Source organism: Cuculus canorus, chromosome 5 (assembly GCF_017976375.1).
Source record: "Cuculus canorus isolate bCucCan1 chromosome 5, bCucCan1.pri, whole genome shotgun sequence".
In the NCBI taxonomy this organism is placed as follows: Eukaryota; Metazoa; Chordata; class Aves; order Cuculiformes; family Cuculidae; genus Cuculus; species Cuculus canorus.
In genome coordinates this window covers 38,587,175-38,609,292 of record NC_071405.1, presented here as the reverse complement: position 1 = coordinate 38,609,292, position 22,118 = coordinate 38,587,175, and the positions used below count along the sequence as shown (strand labels likewise).

General features: G+C 36.9%; 1 protein-coding gene across 1 annotated transcript in view; it reads right to left on the bottom strand.

The window, feature by feature from the left end:
- The window catches only part of INSC (INSC spindle orientation adaptor protein), a 131,780-nt gene that overhangs the window by 10,975 nt on the left and 98,687 nt on the right, over positions 1-22,118 (bottom strand). Inside the window, 2 exon segments of the mRNA XM_009571811.2 lie at positions 12,396-12,574; positions 14,579-14,750. Of these exon segments, the coding sequence (XP_009570106.2) occupies positions 12,396-12,574; positions 14,579-14,750 (351 nt within the window).

The window sequence follows — 22,118 nt, the reverse complement described above, 5'->3', positions numbered from 1 at the left end:
AGAAATACAGCCAGGAGATGGCTACCCTCAGGAACCAATCCTGTAGTCATGTTCCAGCTCAGGCAAAGCTCACAGCGAAGGCTAAGAACCAGCACATAGAGTACACTCAGTTACATTGCTAAGATTACATTTCTGCTTCAGGGTTCAGCTGAAATGTTGAGAAATCCTCATAACAGGTTTGGAATGTGGAGCATTCGTTGCAGACAGTATTTAAGGAATACTTCTCAGATTTATTGAAGCCAAAATTTATGTACATGTCAAACCAGTGTCCCAAAATGAGCTGGATTTAAAAATCCATTTCTATATTTCCTGAGTTTAAGGCCAAGATTAGGTTTTGTACCAACAGAAGTACATTTTGAGATCCTAATTTACAGAATTTCTTAACCAAAATAGCACTAATTGTTTTCAAGATTAAGTGTAACTTAACTTGCTTAAAGTGCTGAAGCAAGCTGTTGACAGAGACTGGATGACGTGGAGCTGTTGACTTTCAATCACCCATTCCCTTCATTGGTACCATATACTTGCTCTCATACATCCTGCAATACATTCATTTTTACTTTATCCTTCAAATAACTTCCTTCCTGCATGAAAACGTCTCCATGTTAACAGCATATGTGAAAGACTAAATAATAAAAGTTATAGATCATTAGAATATAAAAGAGAAATAATATTCTTAAGAAAGTTGAGAAAAATAGATCAGCCTTGAAAACAATGATCAATTTGAGAACTGGTTATCAGCTTTTTAACAGTACAGTGTCAATTCACAAACAAGAAAATTTCTTAGATGTAAGTAGGCATGAGATCAAATCACCATTCTGATCTCACTTTGCCATTTTAATAGCAAGGATGACTCACTGTGACATTAAGGTCTTCCACTTTTGAAGATAGTGTTACAGTGTCATCTCTCTGAATAAATACACTTACTTAAGATGCAAATGAGTTGCTGAAACTCTAAAGAGTGACAGGTAGAAATATGGTAACTCAGTATATGTCTATGTATTTATTCCATATTAATTATTAACTGTGTTGCAGGCAGAGTATATATGTTTTCTCATTCTAAATTATATCCTGTTAATGAAAATTGCTTCCTCTATGCAGAATCTGTACCCCATGTGGCTCTCTAAACCACAGATGAAGAATTCAATTAACCACAATTTGAATAGGTGCCAATTATTCCACTGCTTCAAGTTACTTTGTCTAATAAGTATTTTCATATATAAAAATATTTTGTGTGCATCTTTTGACACCAAAAATCATTTGAGGCTCTACCTATACCTCCTTGGCATTTACTATGTAGCCCTCTATATTTTTCAATGTATTTACAAACAAGCCAAATGGATTTATATGTAACCTTTCCAGAAAGGTTTGTAGAAGACCCATATCATCAATAACTGTAAAGTCCTACATATATTATCTTTTAAAATCTTAGTAGTACTTGAAAGACATTTAAACTATACATTAGCTTACCCCATAGAGGTAGATTTTTCTTTCCCTACAGAAGTCACATTTTCCTGTGATGAAACAATATAGTATGAAATAGTATAATGTAAAAACATAATAGGCAAGTTGAATAAAGAGTTGTTTTAAAACATTTCCTATATACTTGCCTATTTTAAAATTCAGTATACGTGCAGCTTACATGAAAATTTCCTCCATAGTAGAGACTGAAGTCCAAAGAATTTTAATACTAAAGACAAACTCTCTAAATGAAAACATGAACTTCAATGTAAACACCATTTGCTTTGAAAAGCAACATTTTCATGAGGACTGCTATTAATGAAGTTTCATTTCATTGGGATTTAGAGTTGATCAAAAAACATAAAGAGAACTCTTCCAGTGGACTTTTTCCAACTGCAGATTTTTTTTTGTTTAATGACACATATGTTCATGGTGCAGTCTTTTCCCATAATCTGACTCCGAATTTCATAAAGCCTCAGGCAATCTCTCAAAGAAGCTGTGAATTCCTGCTGAATCAGCAAGTCAGTTTGGATGTTATTGTGAGATACGGAGAACACAAACAGGTGTAGATAAAAATGACCATCTAAGCTTCATTTCCACCAAGAAAATAGATGAAAATTACTGGAAAAAATAAATACCAAAACCTCTTTCAGATTTGAAAATATTTAACATGGATTCTCTTCAGTCGAACTTCAATATTTAGTATCAATTTTATTAATTGTTCAAGATATTTCTTGTGTAATATTACTCTCCAAGATTATAAAGAACTGGCACCTGAGATGATTTATGCTTCTTGCAATTTTTCTGAATTCCTAAGTCATGCAATGTACTTGCAGTCAGCTCAAAGTATAAAAAAGATGTCTTGAAGATATCTGCAAGTGCTACTGCACCACACAGAAAGTCTGTACTGAAGCCACCTACAAATTCCAATACCCTAGTGATATCTTGATATGTTGACTCTGCAGATGTGTAAAGACTGTCAGAGAATTTCCAGATTTAAAAAAAAAAAAAAAATTGCTTCATTCTATATGGAATTTTTTACTTAAACATCTGATCTCATATTTTATTGCCAAACCTAGTGCAGAATAATAGTGGACTGTCTTAGAAACCATATGCTGTGAGAATTGATCCCATCCAGCACAATTCCTTGCCTCAGCACCTATATGTCTGCTAGGCAGATCTGTTCCGGAGTTAGATCTTGATTCATGCACGTCCAATGTCTGTATTCTAGCACAGCTCTCTGATAGACTAACCCAGGCTAGTCCATACTCTAGTCTCTGTTATCCAAATCCATCAAAAACTGCAGGTGCTTCTCTACTACAGGACTCTGCTAAGCCTGATAGCTGCAGCTTTCTTTTCAGGAACTGACAGCCCTAAAACCACTGTAGTGATGATAATCACAGGAGAAAAAGACTTGATCAACAAATAATGAACTAATACATTAGTTTGCCACCAGATGCAAGCTGAATTATTCAGGTCAGCGTCACATGATTTACTGCACTCAAAACAACTAGAGAAAAACGTTTCTGGGATTTATCCCTGCATTCACCACTTCCTTGGTAATATGTTCTACTACACACCTAAACCACATTAGAAGTGAGAGAGAGTAAAATGCAAAATGCCTGGAAGAGAATTCTCCTACCAGCTCAAGCTTTAGCATCTTTAGAAGAGGTACCAACTTATCAAAATACTAACATACAGATAGTCCTACTGGAACCAGTGAGATATTTCACAAGACTAGGAGACTAAGCAGTTAAATTTCAGACCTTACAAAAACATATCTAAATCAAGAAGTTTTGAAAGTTCACATTTAATTGATTTGTTGGTGAACTAATTGTGCAGGAATATTTCAGGGGAAGAGGGCTTGCCTTTAGGTCCACTGAAAATTTCCTTGTTTAACAAATAAAAATAATATAGATATTTCATATTTTTCAAGTGTCAGTACAGATCGTGCCATTAGTCTCACAGTTGCCTTTAGAAAATAATCTAAAATTGAATTAAAAATCTGTGTTTCTATATTCAAAAAGAAAGTAAACAGATAGTAAGCACAAATACCTGTCTGCAATGACAATATCATCAATTATTGTAAAATTGTCACTTATCTTGTTGGTTACTCTAGTAAACAAACTCTATTTTTATAATTCGAAAAATGTTTTTAGTTCCATATAGTTCCCTTCACATGTACTGGATTTATGAATTTACCTTCCTTTTCAGTTCTGTAGTCTGCTTTAAACTGAACCACAGGAATTTCAGTTATCAAGACTGATTTAAATTTGAGAAACCATGGTTAATAAAGAACCTTTAACATGGTTTATTCAAAACCTCCCGAAGTACAACAGTCAGCTTGGAAATTATCTTGTTAAAAAAATTAATTAGTAACACTGTAGTAACACTTTTTCTTCTAAATGATTTATGGCGGCTAATGCTTATTAACCAGTGCTCAAAAGTACTGCATATTTGTTGTGAAAGTGAAAGCTAGATGAAAATATAAAATACATACACTGAGAGTGTAAATCTCGAATGCTTTAGTTAACAGAGTGATTTACACCTAAGGAACACGTAAGAAACAGAAGGGTCCTTTGATAATTTTCTCTGAATGAGAGATTTAAGATGATCTAAAAGTGTTTCTCATTATTGTGAAACCAGCTACTCAGGAAGAAAGATGCAAAAGGATTTGGAAGATGAAAGCACATATTTAGTGTGTTAAAGGGGCAATATCTTCCACATTTCTAATATAACTTTATTAATAATAAAGGCACACTGTACAGTAAGCTTTTATTGATAATCCCAATGTAAATAGAAAGACACAAGTTCGAAATGAGAATTAGCAAGTAATTTAATTGAGTGGCAAAGTAGATCAATATAGAACTGCTAATTCTTTCAGTTAATTACTCCTTTAAGGCTGATTCATTGCTAAGTAAATTTAATTTTTCTACATATTATGAGTGTATTTTATAATTACTCCAAATAAATTACATAAGAACAAATGAGAGTGTGCCTGCAAATTTCCAGATACCTATCTTCAGAGGGGCATCTAACAACTAATCAGAAATAAGATGGAGTCTTTGTTTCTGAACATAAATTATAAACATCTGCACTTCATGATTCAAGATCAATTCATAGGGAGACAGCAAAAGGCATACAGGAGGAGTCAAGAAAAGGTAAAAATATAGGTACAAAAACCTTTCAGGATGCTATTTACTGGGAGAAAAATTTTTGCTAAAAATGTCGAGAAATTTTCTCTGGGACATTATATTTCTTAAAATAAAAACTCAATTCCCATTGCTTCTGGTCAGAAATTGAGCTTTCTTCCTGAAAACAGAGAAATAAATATACCTAAATAAGTAGATCAATAAACCTTTCTGTCAAATGACTGAAAAAGGCAAACATGCCCATAAAATAATAAGACAGGATCTGCTTGTGAAGTCTAGGTCTGCTCTGAGACTCTATCAGGGAACTATAATCTTGGAATGCTGAGGCAGAGCAACAGAGACTAAAAAAAAGGAGTCTTACCCTTTGGAATGAAGGATGTTTTTCTACTTTTTTTATTTCTTGTACTTCATATTGCTGGCTAAGGAACAAGCAAAATAGTCAGATTTTCACATTTTTTGTTCTAATGAAGCACATAGGAAAGGCGTCCTGTATGGATCACATGGTGAATGGGAATGTCCCATGAACCAGGTTGTGTAACTCTAGTTCTAATAGTGATGCAGCTACAGTGTGTCTCCTCCCTCACTTCCAAGGCCACAGTTTTGTGTTTTTCAGATGAAAATCCTGGAGCGGGGAGGGCAGAAATAATCGGCCCTCAGATTCTCTTCATAGTATTAGAAAGCTTCTTGGATTTTGATACTGAGTCAATCAACTGAAGATACCCAAGACATCTGGCCTCCCTACAGTAGAACACAATTTGGCCTAAGCCAACGCACAGTGGTAAGAGACAACTTCGCTTGTCGATCTATTCAACTCGGAATTAGATTTTAAGTATGTAGGAGGAAACTTAATTATTCCCACTTTAGAGGAACCATAAAGTGCAGACAGCTCATTCAGTTGCCATTCACTCAGAAAGAGTGTTCAGGAGGTCATCTCTGGTGCCTATCCTAGAAGGCAGTAGTTTTCCACTTGAGCAGGAAAAAGCAACAGGAAACTGTGATCTGTAGAAGCACAATTTATGAAATCACATGCTCAGAAACAAGACCGAAATCACAACCTTCACCTAGGCAGTGCTTCTGGTTTGGGAAAAAAGATCAGTGCCAAAACACAGAAGCTTTTTTAAATCTATCTTATGTCCTGAAGGACTGAAGACAAAAAGACAATAAATGCAGTAATATGTATACATAACCATGTCTGACTTAAACCTATATGACTGATACAGCCTGCAGCAAGGTCTCTTGTTTATCATTTCTGCAGTAAACAGCCCTATTCCAGCACCAGCCTGATCATACCATGAACCTGGCAGGCAAGGGCAGAAAATAAAAACTGTAATGAATTGTGCTGACATAGCATGTTTCCTCTAGAGAGACTTTACAGTAAGTGCCATGTCTGCCCAACTCTACAGATGATTAAACAAAAATGCAGAGAAGTTAAATTGCTTCTTCAAAATCAGAGCAGGAGCAATGTTAGAAAATGATGCCAGGAATAAAACCTCACTCCACGAAACCAACAAAAAGTAACAGAATTCTTCAACTAAGTTGAGATTTTACTCATCTAACTGAAACTTTCTCTTTGCAAGTTGGAGCACATTGTCTTATCCTGCATCAAATCAGTGTGATCTAATCAATGCTGGAATGGATTATACAATTTTATTACATAGTATAACAGCCACAGTCCACAGCCAACTGAGAGGGAAGAGAATTCTAACCACGCATCTAGTCAGCATGATACTAATGTCAGAACTGGATGTTAATGGAGACCTGTGAAAGAAAACTGTGTGGATCCCTTTTGTGATCTAGATGCCCTTATGTAAAGGGTTTTTTTTGCTGCATTTTTACCCACAAAACAGGACTGAACAGTAGATAGGATGCGTGAGCAGGCAGTTGAACCATTTGGGACTACTAAACACTATTTGTAGCTGATCTTGACAATTATTTTCAAGAACGAGACAGGAAACTGAGATCCACTGAAGTCAGACCTGATAGAGGTAGACCACCAAGCTTTACCCCTAACGTTGTTACTTGCTGCTTGTGTAATATGCCATAGGTGATTGAGTCTGGGGGTACCACACACATTTATTCTCTGGGAAACACTAGCTGATGGCTTAGCAGTAGAAGGTGTTTTCTTCTTCCAACTGGGAGAGGGAGTTCCCCCTTCCACACTTCTTTTGCTCCAAGAAGAGAGCTTTAAAAAGCATAAATAAAGATTCTCATCAATTGCCTTCCTCCTGACCAGCAATGATTTTGTGTAATACTTCTTACCAGACATAAGGAAGACAGGAACCTAACATGGGCTACTCTGCTCAAACTCGATTTCAGGCTCCCTGTTCTTGTCAGCCCATATTGGCCTCCATACATATGGGGAAAAAAAAAATCTTGCAGCTATTTAACAAAATAGAATCAGGAATCTCACAGTCTTCATGATAACAAGTAGAAACAAAAAGCATTGGCAAGGAGTAATAAACTCCCCAGTTTTCAAGGAACTCAGACTAAGAAGTAGTACTGCAAGTTCCTTTTATCCAAGCAGGGATTTTCAGAAGAAGCCTAAAAGATCTGTTAATACTTTTCTCGTTAAAAACATTGCTCTCAAAGTCTTTCACTAGGTGTTAGGTCACATTAAAAATTCTCAAAATCTTTCTTTTACAGTAGTATCTGTCTCTGCTTTCCTTTTAACCCTACAATCTTCCCTCTAAGAGGAAAAAAACAAAAAAAGGGGTGGGGGAGGATGTGGGGTGAAGCAGAGGGGAAGGAACAACCAAAGCAAAACACAAATGCCCGGAAAAAAATGGAAGAGCAGAGAAAAGGATCTGGAACCTAGGAGAAGAATAGTATTAAGGGTTTCAAATCTTACATAGGTCAGAAGGTCTCAGTTTCAGGGCCTGCAGCCATCTCCCAAACACCAAGAAAACTGGAAAGAATTTAGCAGAAGAGCAGCAACCATTTCTATTTTCTCTTGCAACTTAAAAGCCTTCCTCCTCTTCAAACATTTTTGAAACATTTTTCACTGATTTTAGACCTAGAAATGTCCCCTTTAAAATTCATGGGTTTGTGGCACATTACTTCTTTGTCTGCCTGATTAACAGAAGATCAGAAGCTATGAGTCTTTCCCTCCACAACTTCACAGGTAAGGTGAGAATACTAGCAAACCTGAAGAGACAAGTGGGAACACAGAAAGAAAAATTTCACTATACATAAACATACTGTGCACAAACATACATATTTCATATTTTTCCAAGTAGACTCTAAGATGATGGTTAAAGTCAAGAAGGTTCTGAATTATACTGGTTTAGAACGGTTTTGCCTAAACCCTTCTGACAGCGTTTAAGCTCCATTAGGATATTTGACTGCTGAATTTCAGCATGAGCAGTCCCAAAAGGATATTTTGATGCTCTTTTGAAGTAAAAAAAACGCTGTTCAGAAAATAAGTACCTGCAGCAAGAAAAAGGAAATCGCACATTCATACTTATTTTGTCCCAAAACTAGAGGCTAAGGAAATCATCAGGATGATGATGACCAGGATGACTTGATCATTCTGAATAGATATTAGTCTATAAAAATGTATTCCACAGTGGCTGCATATTCAAAAATAAAACCTTGAATCAAAAAAAATCCAAACCTACTCAACTTTAATCTGTGTGTTCTTAGGCAAATGTCTACCAGCTAGGTCATAATATATGCAATACATTCTATAGATATAATATAATGAGAAATTTAGTGACTATATTATGTACCTAAAAGGAATTAACATATATATTATGAAAAAGCAAAATACATTCCAGAAAATCCTTATAAAATATAGTATTGTAATGCTTTGCTGTGCTTTCTAGCTGAGTGTGTTTTCGACAACTATGAAGAGAGCAAATTAAAAAGCAAAATATTCCATAAAACGATCATTACTGGTGAACATCCTCCCTCTCCCAATATAACACTGAAATAACTGCCCTGCTGGAAGGTAAGCAATCTACTCAAAACACACGTCTTCAAAAACTCAAAGGGACACTTCTCTAAAGGCTATTGCATTACCAAAGCTGCTTGACTAGCAACAGTAGTGACTCTTAAAGACAAGATGCGTAGCACTCAGGTTCCGCTTGAGCATCGGGTGCTCAGTAATAGAAGAACATAAGGTAGGATCTTATAGTCCCCATTGCTGCATAAATAACATTGCATCAGCTCAATATCTTATTGCAGCTCATCACAGAAAACATCACACATTTCTGATCTAGCTTTTCATTCCAAGAAGGCAAGTAAGGAGTTACTGGGGGTGAAAACTCCTCAGTATTTGGAAGGAAGACATTCAGTTCTCTGTTCCTCTAGCTAAGGAGATATGCTGCAAGCTGCAAGAGGCCTGGAAGTAGTCTGTTATCTAATAAAGTCATACATATTTCTTCAAAGTTCCACCTTTCTCATACAAAGGAGGGCCATACTATGAGCCCACAGAGCAAATTGTGCACTCACAGCTGACAGCAGAATTACAATGAGGGCATAAAAAAAGAAGGAAATCAAAATTATGACAGCATACAGGAAGAATTAAAAAAGAACATGAAGAATTGTACACATGTAATGATAGTACACAGTGGTGTCAAACACCACAGCTGATGTCCTTGGTTTCAGTGGCCTGACTACGAGGTACATGTTTTTTCCTGTGGCAGTGCAGATTCAAAGTGTACCATAAATCATCTTTTGGCTGCTTCAGGGGTAGGAAGAGTATAGGCTTGTGAGGTCTAAATTATGAATTTTAGTTAGACTCACTATATCACATAAACAGGAGTAGGTTAACAGAGCTGACTAGCAACCTCCATTCCTTAGTAACAGCTACTGAAACTCTCAAGCCTCATACTTGTTACTCTGCTCAGGCAATCGCTGGTGTGCCAAATAAGCAGTGCCTCTGCAGCACCCCACTGCAGCACAGTGCCTGAGACGAACAAAAGAATTCCTTCTGACTTCATCTGTGCATTAGCATAGACCTTTAATTTTTTGTGTCTCTTTACTGAAAAAAATGGTAAAAAAGAAAGGGAAATGCAAAACTGCATCAGCAGCCTTTGCCAGTAAAACTTGCAAACTATGTACCATGCAATTAGGATTTGATGCAAAGACCACCAATATCAGTGGGCTGAGAATCAGAATCTTATTCAGCTTTTGGAGCTAGTTCATCTTTGAACTGACAATTGTGTATTTAGGCTGTAATTTCCATAAATATCTTATTAGCCTCAAAGCTCTGTCTAGTCAGATTTTGAATGTCTCCAAGGATGGAGATTCCCCAGCCTCTCTGGGACTGTGTCACTGTTTGGCCATCCTCGTGAGCCAACTAGGGAAGGTGCCCCACTGGACACGTTGTTTGTAAACAGAGAAGGCCTTGTGGGAGATATGATGGTTGGAGGATGTTTGGGGCACAGCAATCACGAAATGATAGAATTCTCAGTTCTACAAGAAGTAAGGAGGGGAGTCAGCAGAATGGCCACCTTGGGCTTTCAGAGGGCAGACTTTGGACTGCTCAGAAGGCTGGTTGACAAAGTTCCATGGGAGACAGTCCTTAAGGCCAAAGGACCTCAAGAGGGCTTGATGGTCTCTAAGAAGGAAACCCTAGCGACGCAGGAGCAGGCCATCCCCATGTGCCGGAAAAGGGGCCAGTGGGGAAGAAAAGCAGCTTAGCTGAGCAGAGACATCTGGGTGGATATTAGAAAAAAGAGGAAAGTATATGAACTTTGGAAGAAGGGGCAGGCATCCAAAGAGGACTATGAGAATGAAGTGAGATCATGGAGAGAGAAAGTCAGAAGGGCTAAAGTCCAACTAGAACTTCAATTGGCCCATTCTGTGAAAGATAATAAAAAATGTTTCCACAAACATGTTAACAACAAAATGAGGGCCAAGGAGAATCTCCAAGCTTTACTGGACACAGGGGGAACAATAGCGACAAAAGATGACGATAAAGCTGAAGTACTTAATATCTTCTTTGCCTCAGTCTTTAATAACAAGGAAAGATGTTCTCTGGGTACTCAGCCTCCTGAGCTAGAAGACAGGGAGGGAGAGCAAAACAAAGCTCCCATCATCCATGAGGAAATGGCTAGAGACCTGGTCAGCCAATTAGATAGTCACAAGTCTATGAGGCCAGATGGGATCCACTCACGGGTGTTATGGGAGCTGGCACAGGTGCACACCAAACACCTTTCTATCATCTACCAGCAGTCTTGGCTGACTAAGGAAGTTGTACTTGACTGGAGGTTGGCAAATGTTACACCCATTTACAAGAAGGGCCAGAGGGAGGATTAAGGGAACTACAGGGCTGTTAGTCTGACCTTGGTGCCAGAGAAGGTCATGAAGCAGGTTATCTTGGGTGCTACCTCACAGTGCACACAGGACAACCGGGTGATTAGGCCCAGTCAGCATGGGTTTATGAAAGGCAGGTCCTTCCAAACTAGCCTGATCTCCTTCTATGACAACTTTACCCACTTAATGGACAGGGAAAGGCTGTGGATGTAGTGTGCTTGGACATCAGTAAAGCCTTTGACACTGTTCTCACAGCATTCTGCTTTAGAAACTGGCTTTCACTGGCCTGCACAGGTGCACCCCTCTGCTGAGTTAAAAACTGGGTGGATGGCTGGGCCCAAAGAGCGCAGGCAAATGGAGTTAAATCCAGTTGGAGACCAGTCCCAAGTGGTATTCCCCAGGGTTCAGTGCTGGGTCCAGGTCTGTTCAATGTCTCTATTAATGACCTGAATGAAAGTATTGACTATATCCTTAGTAAATTCACAGAGGACACTAAGCTTGGAGGAAGTGTAGATCTACTTGAGGGTAGGAAGGTTCTAACAGAGGGACCTGAACAGACTGAATCGATGGGCTGAGACAAATGGGATGAGGTTTAACAAGGCCAAGTGCAGAGTCCTGCACTTGGGACACAACAACAACCCTGTGCAGTGCTACAGGCTTGTGGAAGAGTGATTGGAAAGCTGCCTGGCAGAGAAGGACCTGGGGATGTCCGTTGACAGCCAACTGAACATGAGCCAGAAATGTGCCCAGGTGGTCAAGAAGGCCAATAGCATCTTGGCTTGTATCAGAAACAGCGTGACCAGCAGGTCCAGGGAAGTCATTGTGCCGCTGTACTCAGCCGCAACTTGAATCCCGTGTTCAGTTTGGGCCTCTCATTACAAGAAAGACATTGAGGTCCTGGAATGTGTCCAGAAAAAAGCAACAAAGCTGGTGAAGGGGCTGGAAAGCAAGTCTTACAAGGAGTGGCTGAGAGAACAAGGGCTGTTTAGCCTAGAGAAAAAGAGGCTGAGGGGAGACTTTATTGCTGTCTACAACTATCTGAAAGGAGGCTGTAGCAAGGTGGGTGTTGGTCTCTTCTCCCAAGCGACAGGTGATAGGACAAGAGGGAATGGCCTAAAGTTGCACCAGGGGAGGTTCATATTGGATATTAGAAAAATTTTTTCACCCAAAGGGTTGTTGGGCACTGGCATAGGCTTCCCAGGGAGGTGGTTGAGTCAACATCCCTGTATTTAAAAAACAGGTAGATTAAGTGTTTAGAGATATGGTTTGGAAGTAGAAAAAGATCTAGTCTCATAAATCTGGAATTTGGGGTTTTTTTCCCAAATCATATTACAATTTCATATTTCATATTGCCCAAAATAAAAAGGAATAAAAGCAGATAAAGAAAGAGCCATATATTGAAAAGAACCAAGAATGCAAGACATGAAAGCAACAGAGACTTTATGTCAAAACAGACATAGAGCTGAAACCAGTTGACTTTTACAGAAATGTACTCAGACAGCATTTTGCTGCAAAACTGCTCACCTGATCTCGGGAATATGGGGTATCAACTATGTGTTTGTCTGAACACGCTTCTAGAAGAATCTTCATTGCATTTAACTGGAGCAATATTTCACAAGCCATGGTATCAAAGAAAGTAATATTAGCAAGAGCTGCTGAAGCTAACAGGAAAACTTCCCCAGATGAGGCTCCTTGGCACAGTTCTAGGAATGCAGAAAATAAGTTGAATAAATGTCATTCCTGCACTGAAAAAAAAAATATGGTCAGGGGTTTCAAAGCAATATTTAAATATCTGCAACTTGTATTAGTAATCATACTATCTAAGACCAGGTTCATAATCATCAAGATAAAATAAACAAAACCAAGAATATCATGACAATTTTGTCAATTGTACAGTATGTCACATTGTCACTGCTCAGGGACATGGTTTAGTGGCAGATGGAATGGTTGGACTCAGCGATCCAAGAGGTCTTTTCCAGTTTGGTGATTCTATGATTTTATGATTTTATTCTATGATTTCGGTTGCTTTTGAGTGACATTAACATTAGGCACCTTAATTTGAATCACAAAAGCAGGGAAAGATGGCAAATATGAACCTAGACACCAAGTGTTTCTAGCATTCATCTAATTAATGCAGTGTTTTACCTAGTACACCATTCTACAGGGGATATTTCACTGACTGTTGTCCAACATAAATCTTGATTTAACTAAATAAAGTGAAATGCAGGAGGGAGAAGGCTAACCGGAACTGATCCATAAGAAAATAATTTGCTATATACCATATTCTTTAGAACAAGGTATATATACATGTTGCATATCTCTAAATCTATTTCTTTGTGGTCAGCTCATCCTGCATATATTCCAGCTCCAATAAGAAATGCTGAAGACACAGCTCCCTTTACATTCCTTGCACACATGTATTTTAGCTAAGATTTGAATCACCTGGCAATTGGATCTCAGCATGGTTTAAAAATTAAACATATTACAGTAATTCAATTACTGAGTTATAAATATTACAAGGAAACTGGTGGGTGATTACAGAAAGGGTTCTTCCAAAGTTATACATGTTCTATTTTTAATGCTCATACTTCTTGAGCAGAGTTTAAACTACTAAAATTCCTCCAGAATTTAAACAGGCACAATCAGGGAAATGTTCCACCTGGTGTAATCTTCTGGATAGGCTGTTCAGATTATCCCTCGACTGTGGTACAATGTAATAACCTGGAAAATCATTATAAGTAGGTCAAGTCATATGCCTCTAGCAGTCTAGCTACTGCAGAAGCAAGCTCAGCACAGGTTGATTCCGTCCACTGCATCCAGGACAGATTCAGGACGGAACCTTCAATATTTGTTGCTGAATAGGCTGGTCACAGGGAATAAATTGTTTCCTTGATTTCTGCAGCACTAGTTCAGTTTGGGCATATTGAAGAATGCCTAAATACATCTCAGATAATTCCCAGGCTCTACAGAATCCTTAAGAACTAGCACTACTATACTCTTTTCCTTTTCTATTAAAGAAAACACAACTCTGAATTTCCAGATCAGGGAGAAGAAGAGGACATCTGACTAAAATCTTCTGGTATTTGAGAGGGATGGAGCACAGTGCCAGAAATAAGAGATTACTCTCTTTAGAAATTAAAGAGAAATATAATATTATTTTTCTGAGTGTCTCCACGGACCCAGGTTAATTAAAAGCTTGTTGCCATCTTTACCTCTCTTTACCATGTATCAGACACCTAGAGAAGAAAGAGAGATCTTTTATCTTCTTGTAAGAATGTCCACATACTATGCTATACTGTACACCTCCTGTGAAGTATCACACAAGTGTAGATGCAGTGGCGAGCTTGAATTCTAGCAAGTTTAGAAAACAAATAGTAATAAAGGTTAGTAACTATTAGAAAATGTTTTATTACAGACATGTGGAACAGGAGTGTACTTTGCTAAATCTTTTCTGTGGCTCTGATGGTAGAAATCCACTCATATTCTTGTGATAAATATGCATAAATTCTATTCAGGTATGGATTGGGGTAAAAAAAAATATTATGTAATTGCAAAATGTCCTGATTCGGTATTAAAAATGCCTGAGTTCTGCTATTGGTTAAGGGAAGAATTGCAAACATATTTATGGAATATTTCTAATGAAAGACAGTCCTACCCCAAACAGTCATTTTAACTGGAAGGTCTTGAAAGTCCCATAAAGAACTTACTGACAAGTGCTGTTACAATTTCTTCCATATTTTCCAGAAAGCTACTGAGATGCTGAGTGAATGTGAGATGTGGAGATGTGATCTGTGCAATTACTGCCGCTGCTTCTGCATGAGTAGCTTCAGAATGAGTGTTATCAGTAAGAATGTCAGCCAGGCACGGTATCCCATCAACCTGTGGAAAAACAATAGGTATAGGTTAGAAATAATCCAGGAAATACTATTGCAACCAAAGAAGGGTTTACAGTTCTCTTTTCTTGGCTATGGCTAAGCTGCTCATTTTATTTTCAAAAATGCCTTAAACTTGGTGGTATTTATGACATAAGAAGTTTCAATTTAGCAAATACAAATGAGTTCAGATTAAGAGTTCGTTCACCAGCAAAAAGTCTGGCATTTCCTTCCGCTAAGTTTATTTTGGTCAAGTAAACAAGTCTTTTCTGTCAGACATCTGAAGTTAAACATTAATCCAGAAATAAGCTCTCATAAGCAAATACTAACTGCTGTTATGCCACAGCCTCATTTAAGCTCTGGTCTGAGTATGTTCCACTGTGAGATTTGAACCTAAGTGTGCAGCAGGTTCTTCATAGACATATTTTTGGCCACTTTTTTCTGAATTTGTCATAAAGCCAATGCAGGATCAAAAAAATACTGCTTAGGAGAAACCCTGGCCAAACTGCACCTGATGCGGTTGCACAGCTTTCACATTAAAGCTAGGACCATATTTCCCTTGCTTACTTGGAAGAGAAACAGAAAACTGATGAAAATGTACATACGTTTATGCTTTTAGACTGTCTGAAGTGTCCTAAGATCATTCTGTACACAGTTTAGCCAGATACATCATATACATATAGCTTGCTCTGGATTGCAGGAGACCCATTAACACAACAAAAGACTGCAACAGAGCTTAGCCAACAGGATAGCTTAAACTGCAGAAGTGTATTATCTGTTAACAACCAAACATAGCAAAGCATGATCTCTGTAGTCGACAGCATAATCTATGAACTTTCAAATTAACAGGACTATGTTTTTCCCCCTATTTAACATGTCCCTGAATAATTTGTCTCATTGTCAAGCAGGTAGGTAGATGTGCTTAGAGGGGACAGAGCATGAAGATTTATGTAATTAATTATGAACATGTTTATGTCAAATCCACATAAATTCACTAATTAAAATCTTCATATAAATGAAATTAATGTAACTATAGAGACAGTTTATGAATGATCAGGTCTTTTACAAACATGAGTGAGTAATTACTTAAAAAGTGGCCACATTTATTTATTTATTTGAAGTTCTGACAAAGTGCGGGGCAAATTACATGATAAGTTGCTTGGACAGGTTGTAGAAAAAAAGGAATTATGAAGGCTTAGTACTAAAATATCCTTTAACAGAAAACAAAAACAAACTCATATTCAAGTTGCACAGTCACCAACACTCTTTCTTAGCTCTGTTGTTCAGGCTGCATTCTCTGTTCAAAGCCTCCTCAGAACATGCGTGTTAAGCCATATCCATTATCTCAACAAAGGATATTTAGCAAATCTTTTATTTATGTTTTTGTTATTTATTAATACAGAATGTTATCTTAACTGCTTATCCTGCAATGGGTATGAATTAAATTATTTGATAAGCACTGACAGTTACTCTATTTTACAAGAAAATCTCTCAGATTGATGGGAGCAAAAATTACATTCTGGAAGATCATTCATTGGGATGCACTTTTTAATGGGCAATAGACTATATCATTGGAACTCTAATAACACTGATAAATACAAAAGAAATTATATCTCTGTTTTTCCTGAGATTACAAATGGGATTTACTACTGAAGCTCAAGTACTGGCAAGAAGAGGAAGAATAAATTTTCAACATTAAACTTTTTCTTGACAAGCTTTCAACATTAATCTACCTACAGCAAAATATTTCCTCCTAGTTATGGCAGAATTCTACAGCTTGAAACAGCAGATTCACATAATTCACTTGGCTTCAAGGTATATTAATAGATCTCAGTGTCAAGAAATAATATATGTCCTCACAAGATGATTTAGTAGCCAAAGTGTGCTAGACAATATCATATGCAAAAACCCCCAACTTTGTCACCTTGAAACCTCCCCACATCACACCTCGTCTGGGGTCTGAAGGATGCTAATAACGTCAGTATAAAAAGTTAAATACATGCCAAGACATTAAAAAAATACTTCACAAGAAAGTCCTCCTAAGATCTGGTCACAGGATACAATACTCTTGAACTCCAAATTTACTGGTTAAAATTCACTTGGCCAAATCTTATTCAATGACCTCAATAAAATTACTTTAGAGTAGTTTTATGCTATTTCAGAACAAGTAATGGCTTATGAAAACCATTTACAAGCACGTGGTTAGATTTTTCCATCGCCGCTGATTGTTTATATCTACACTATAAAATACAAGCTTCTAACAATACAAGAGCTGTATTCAACTTTCAAATTATGTTTTTTATCTTTTTATTTGCTAAGATTTTTTTTTAAAAAATTGAGAGTTACTGAATTTTAAATAGAAGTAGATACAGGGTTTTATTCAACATAAAGATAAAATACATATTTTGGATATATTTGATAAACAACATTAGTTAGTTTTTACCCTTTCTATTCAGAATCATGTAAAATACTAACAAATTCAGCCTAAAATTTGCTCTATACACTTTTGACTCCATCTTAAATATAGAAAATATAATAAAATAGTTCTGGTCCTACAGGCAACGCCATTTATAAGCTTCTAGCAATAAATTTTAAAATGACAGGGGAACAATCTAATAAAAGCACTTTAACATCCAAAAAGAAATTGCTGCTCAAAGCATTTTTATAATTAGCTTTCACACTGAAAGGAACTTTGGATGGCTGCCCTGTTTTCTGTTTAATTTTGGTGAAGTAATCAGCTAAATGTCAAATCTGTTCATCACCTTGGCAATACAAAAGAACCAGTCAGCCAGATAAAGCAAACAAATGAATTCCATGAATGCAACAAGACGCTGTAGAGACCCTGCATTTGAGGAATGTGTTCAGTAAATGCCTGATCACTAATATTTCAATATTGATAACTGGAAATATGCCACAGAATATTTACGTCCTTACGAGAATAGCCTTGTTATAGAAACTTAACTCAAGTGACAAAATAAATACGTGACCCCTTTACTGCGCAGATCAAGTCTTCTAAAAGGAAAGTCTTTTCTCTGCAACAGGAAAGAATGAGTTCTGGGGCAGCCCTCTTCTTTCTTCAGTATACTCGGTTTTCTTCTTAAAAATATTAAATAAACCTAAGCATCTCTTCAAGATACCAATGCAGAATTTGGGATGAATTACATTAATGACTTCATTATTTGAAATATGGTTTACCACAGCAGTCTTAACTCCTACTTTTCACAAGTAGGTTCAATGCAGGCTTTCCATGCCACTCCAGAAACCAAGAACAATTACCTTCCTTCTTAATAACGTCTGTTTTCATTTGTATAAAATACTGCTGAAGGCCTTTTCTCATACTATGACTTTCTCTAACATTTCTGTTTGCCTACTTTTAACACTCAGATGATCTCTGCATATTGGTAAACTTTCTCAAAGGTTTTCTCACATTTTCTAAATTGATCTCTGAAGTCATCTTGCTGAGACTGGAAAGCCTTACAGGCTGATTTCAACTGATTACCCACTGTCATATCTGTGGATAACACCATCAGCCTACAAGTGAGCATTTTTGGTGAGCAACCCCAGGAGGTTCCAAAGCAGTTTTAAAGGAAGAATAGAAGGCACGTCATGAGAATAGACGTAAGACAGCAGATATGGAAACAAAATCACAAGAAGGATCACCTTATAAACATTGTCTCAACCTTCCCAGAGGGCAGGAGAGAATTTCAAAAGCAGAGGCTGCATCCAACAGTAAAGAAATGACAGATCAGAGTTGTGTTTGTTTTATACTTTCACACATGCTGTGTACTAACACCTCCAACTTGAAGTTAGGACAGGTTAACTGTATAGGTGTAGACATGAACGTTAGCAGAATAAATAGAAACTACAAAGTTAGATAAAAACCCAAACACATTAACATTTATGGGATGAGGAAGAAAGGAAAAATTAGCATATTCAGAAAATGCTTGAATCCTCTGCTCAGCATTGAAAATATCATCTGGTAGAATCTATATACTGTTATTTTAATGACTTGTTACTTATGAAATTAATTCCTGATCACCAAGGCTGATGTATACCCTATGTTAACTTCTGTAACTTATTCTGCACTTCTAGAAGGCCCTAAAGTTTTGTTTAATTTCTATGTTTAAAGAAAGGAAGGGAGAAGGAAAAGACTCTATCTTGCACAAAATGATCTTTCATATTTGAACAGTTGCTCTGCCAAGTGCTCTGCAGATAAAAACTCTCTTGGTTCCACTGAGAACTGTGCTGATTTATTTCAGATGAAGATTTGGTCAGCTATTTTTAAAATTAGATGATACATTAACAGAGTGATGTCATTAAAATGTCCACAAATACTATTCCAACTAATCAAAGATACTGCAGGAATTTCATAGCAGCAGCAGCAGCAATGACTAGTGAACAAAACTGCAATGATTTTAACTACTGCTGTACAACAGTGGCCAAGGGACCTGATTTACAAGCCATATTATATACTCCATGTAATAGCGTGGGGTTGAATAAGGATGGAATTGTTCTCAAATTATTAGCTTTAAAACTGCTGGCAATAACCTTAGCTTTGTATCTAAATTGGCTGAGAAGGTGCTTTGGTTCATGGCAACTTAGATTAAAGCTTCCTTTTTAAATTTCCCTCCTTCAGAATGTACTCAAGATAATAGAGAGGTGTTTGTTCTTCCTTGTATTAGCCATCAAGGGGCACTGTGAGGATGATCCCATCTGTATGAGGAATATTATTATTGTATCAGCTTGAAGGATGCAGAACGTGTGACAATTCCCAAGTAGCAATCTTGCAGTCACGCTGCAGGAAGAAATAAGCTGCAGAGCAACATGAAATAACAAGTTCCTTATTCTGGGCTGACTAGGAGCGAAAGGACAAATAGTACGTAAACCATTTCTCCCTGTGAAATGCAGAGAAAGCAGTCACCTCACAATATGTGTTCTTTGTCCCACAGAGATGCTCTAAGCTTGTTATGGATAAAAACTACAACTCTCTGTAAAAGAGGTAATAGAGAATAAGTAATTTTACAGAAAGGATGGACAAAATCAATAAGCTGAACATCCTGACTTCTTTCTTGTCTTTGCTTCAAGGATAAGGGTGGCTTTGAACTTCTTCAATTTTGAAAACTGATATGAAGGGTAAGATAGTCTTTTAAAGCATTATTTCTGTGGCTGATAAAAGAAACCAGGAACTGCACTGCTTTTAGTCTAGCAACTCACATATTCCCACTCCCAGAAATTACATCTCGCATTGCTTCAAACTACCCTCTACAACCATAGATTAAATACCCAAGGATACATTCAACTTTCCTGATCTACTCCTCCCATGCCTCCAATGGTATAGGATAGCAGTTGTGCGGCTACAAAGGGCAAAAGGAAAAGAAACTGCAAAGGAATTAATTTGCAGTTATGTAGAAGTCATCTGTAGTACAGATCCTTCCCCTCAGTCTCTGTTGGTGTTTATAAAATTGAGATATATTGATAACATTGAAAGAAAACTACTGAGCGTAAATAAACATGGTGACTTAAGAGATAAAAGGCATTTGCAATGACCTTTATACTCGGCATTAGTTACACACTTTTTCTCCTATTCTGTCACAGCTAAAAAACAATCACAATATGTTTTATCTGTAATCTCAGAAGCGTCTAAGAATAGGGGAGAACTATTTGTGTTCACAGATAATAAAAGTAGAGAAGAAATTCTTTAAGTTATGTGGCAAAAACAGGGACCAAAGTTTTCTCAGATTCTTCTGCCCTACATTTCAGAGGGTTGAATATACCAATTTGTTTTTAAGTTGCAGGAATCTATTCCTATTTGTATGATTTTCTTGATATCTGCATTACAAATTCCAGAAAATATATGGTTTTTTCTTTTAAATAATGGATAAGGCTTTATATATTATACTTTGGGGTTTGAATGTCATTAAAATGGAGCCATACAGACACAAAAAGGACTCAGCAAAAAGATAAGAGGAACTGTCAGGTGAACAAGAATGGTGAACAAGATACTGGGACTTGAAGTATGAATTAGGGGAAGACCATACACTACTAGTTTTCACATAGCCCTCATTTTTATTTACCCTGGGGGATCATAGTCTGAGAAAAAAAGAAAAAGCACCTCAACTACTCCTATAAACAAACAAGGGCTCCAGGGTTATGCATAGCAGGGCACTCCAGAAAATGAGATGTGCTCACTGAAAAAAAACATGCTCCAATCGTCTACTTTTAAATAAATAATGTCACAGACTCTTCGTTGTATGAGGGCATATTCGCAAATTCTCAGTGTCTGGCACTTAAAAACAAGAACACTCTTTCAACATGTTTGATTACTTTATATCATTTAGGCTTTGGTGTGACACCATGGATTTTATTTTCAAGAAGTGTCTGCTAGTGTACCTCTTTGTGAGAAAATAATCTATGCTCACCACATTGTTAAAGGACCCTCTTTATCTATTACAATAATGAGAAAGGGACTTTTTGGATAAAGAGCAGCATGGAGGTCACAGCCGGAGAGTCAGTTATTGTCAGCTAATCTAACTTTTCATAGTGTCTTTCTTCTCTCAGGAAAAGTATCTGATGATCTTTCTTCTAGAATTCTGGATATGCTTAAGTTAATACTTTCAAAGCTTAACATGATTATGCTAAAGAGTAAATAAAAAGGGCTTATTATTTTTAATTATTACTATAGTTTCACATACAACTTCTCCTCTAATCAAGTTAAAATTCTTGAACAGGTCATTATACCATGAAGATACAAGCAAACATTACCATACCCTATGCTCAAAGTATGACAACGCAAACACTACGTTGTGTAGTGTTTCTACTAGGAAGTAGAAAGTTACATTAGAAAGGAGGAAAGAGTGAAAAAGCAACAGAGATAGCACAGGATAGCTCTATTTTCACTGTTAATTAAATATAAGATTCTGCAAATGCATTCAGAAATAGATCTGCATGGAGTTTTCCTGCAAATGTTTCTTGGTTCAAGGGTGTCAGTTGGTTTAGCCAAAAAAATACCCAGAAACTCTGAAATGCAAGCTTCTACAGTGTTTGAATCACATGTACACTAATTAAACACACAATAACAGTAAGATATTTATCTAATCTTACATATTGGATATACACAGTAACATGTACATAAAATTGGAGTATATGTTTAAATTCTCATAATTGCCAAGACTGACTCTGTACTTCACCCATGACGTTCTTTCTAAATCTTTGTGTTGGTTTTAAGAAAAGCACTATGAGGCACATATCGTTAATATAAGTGTTTGCTACATTCATTACTTCACAATGGCTATTCAATTATTTTAATAAATTAATTTAAATAAATTACCTCCAGAACGGACCTTGTACATGCCATATTTTTACTGGCAGAGACTTT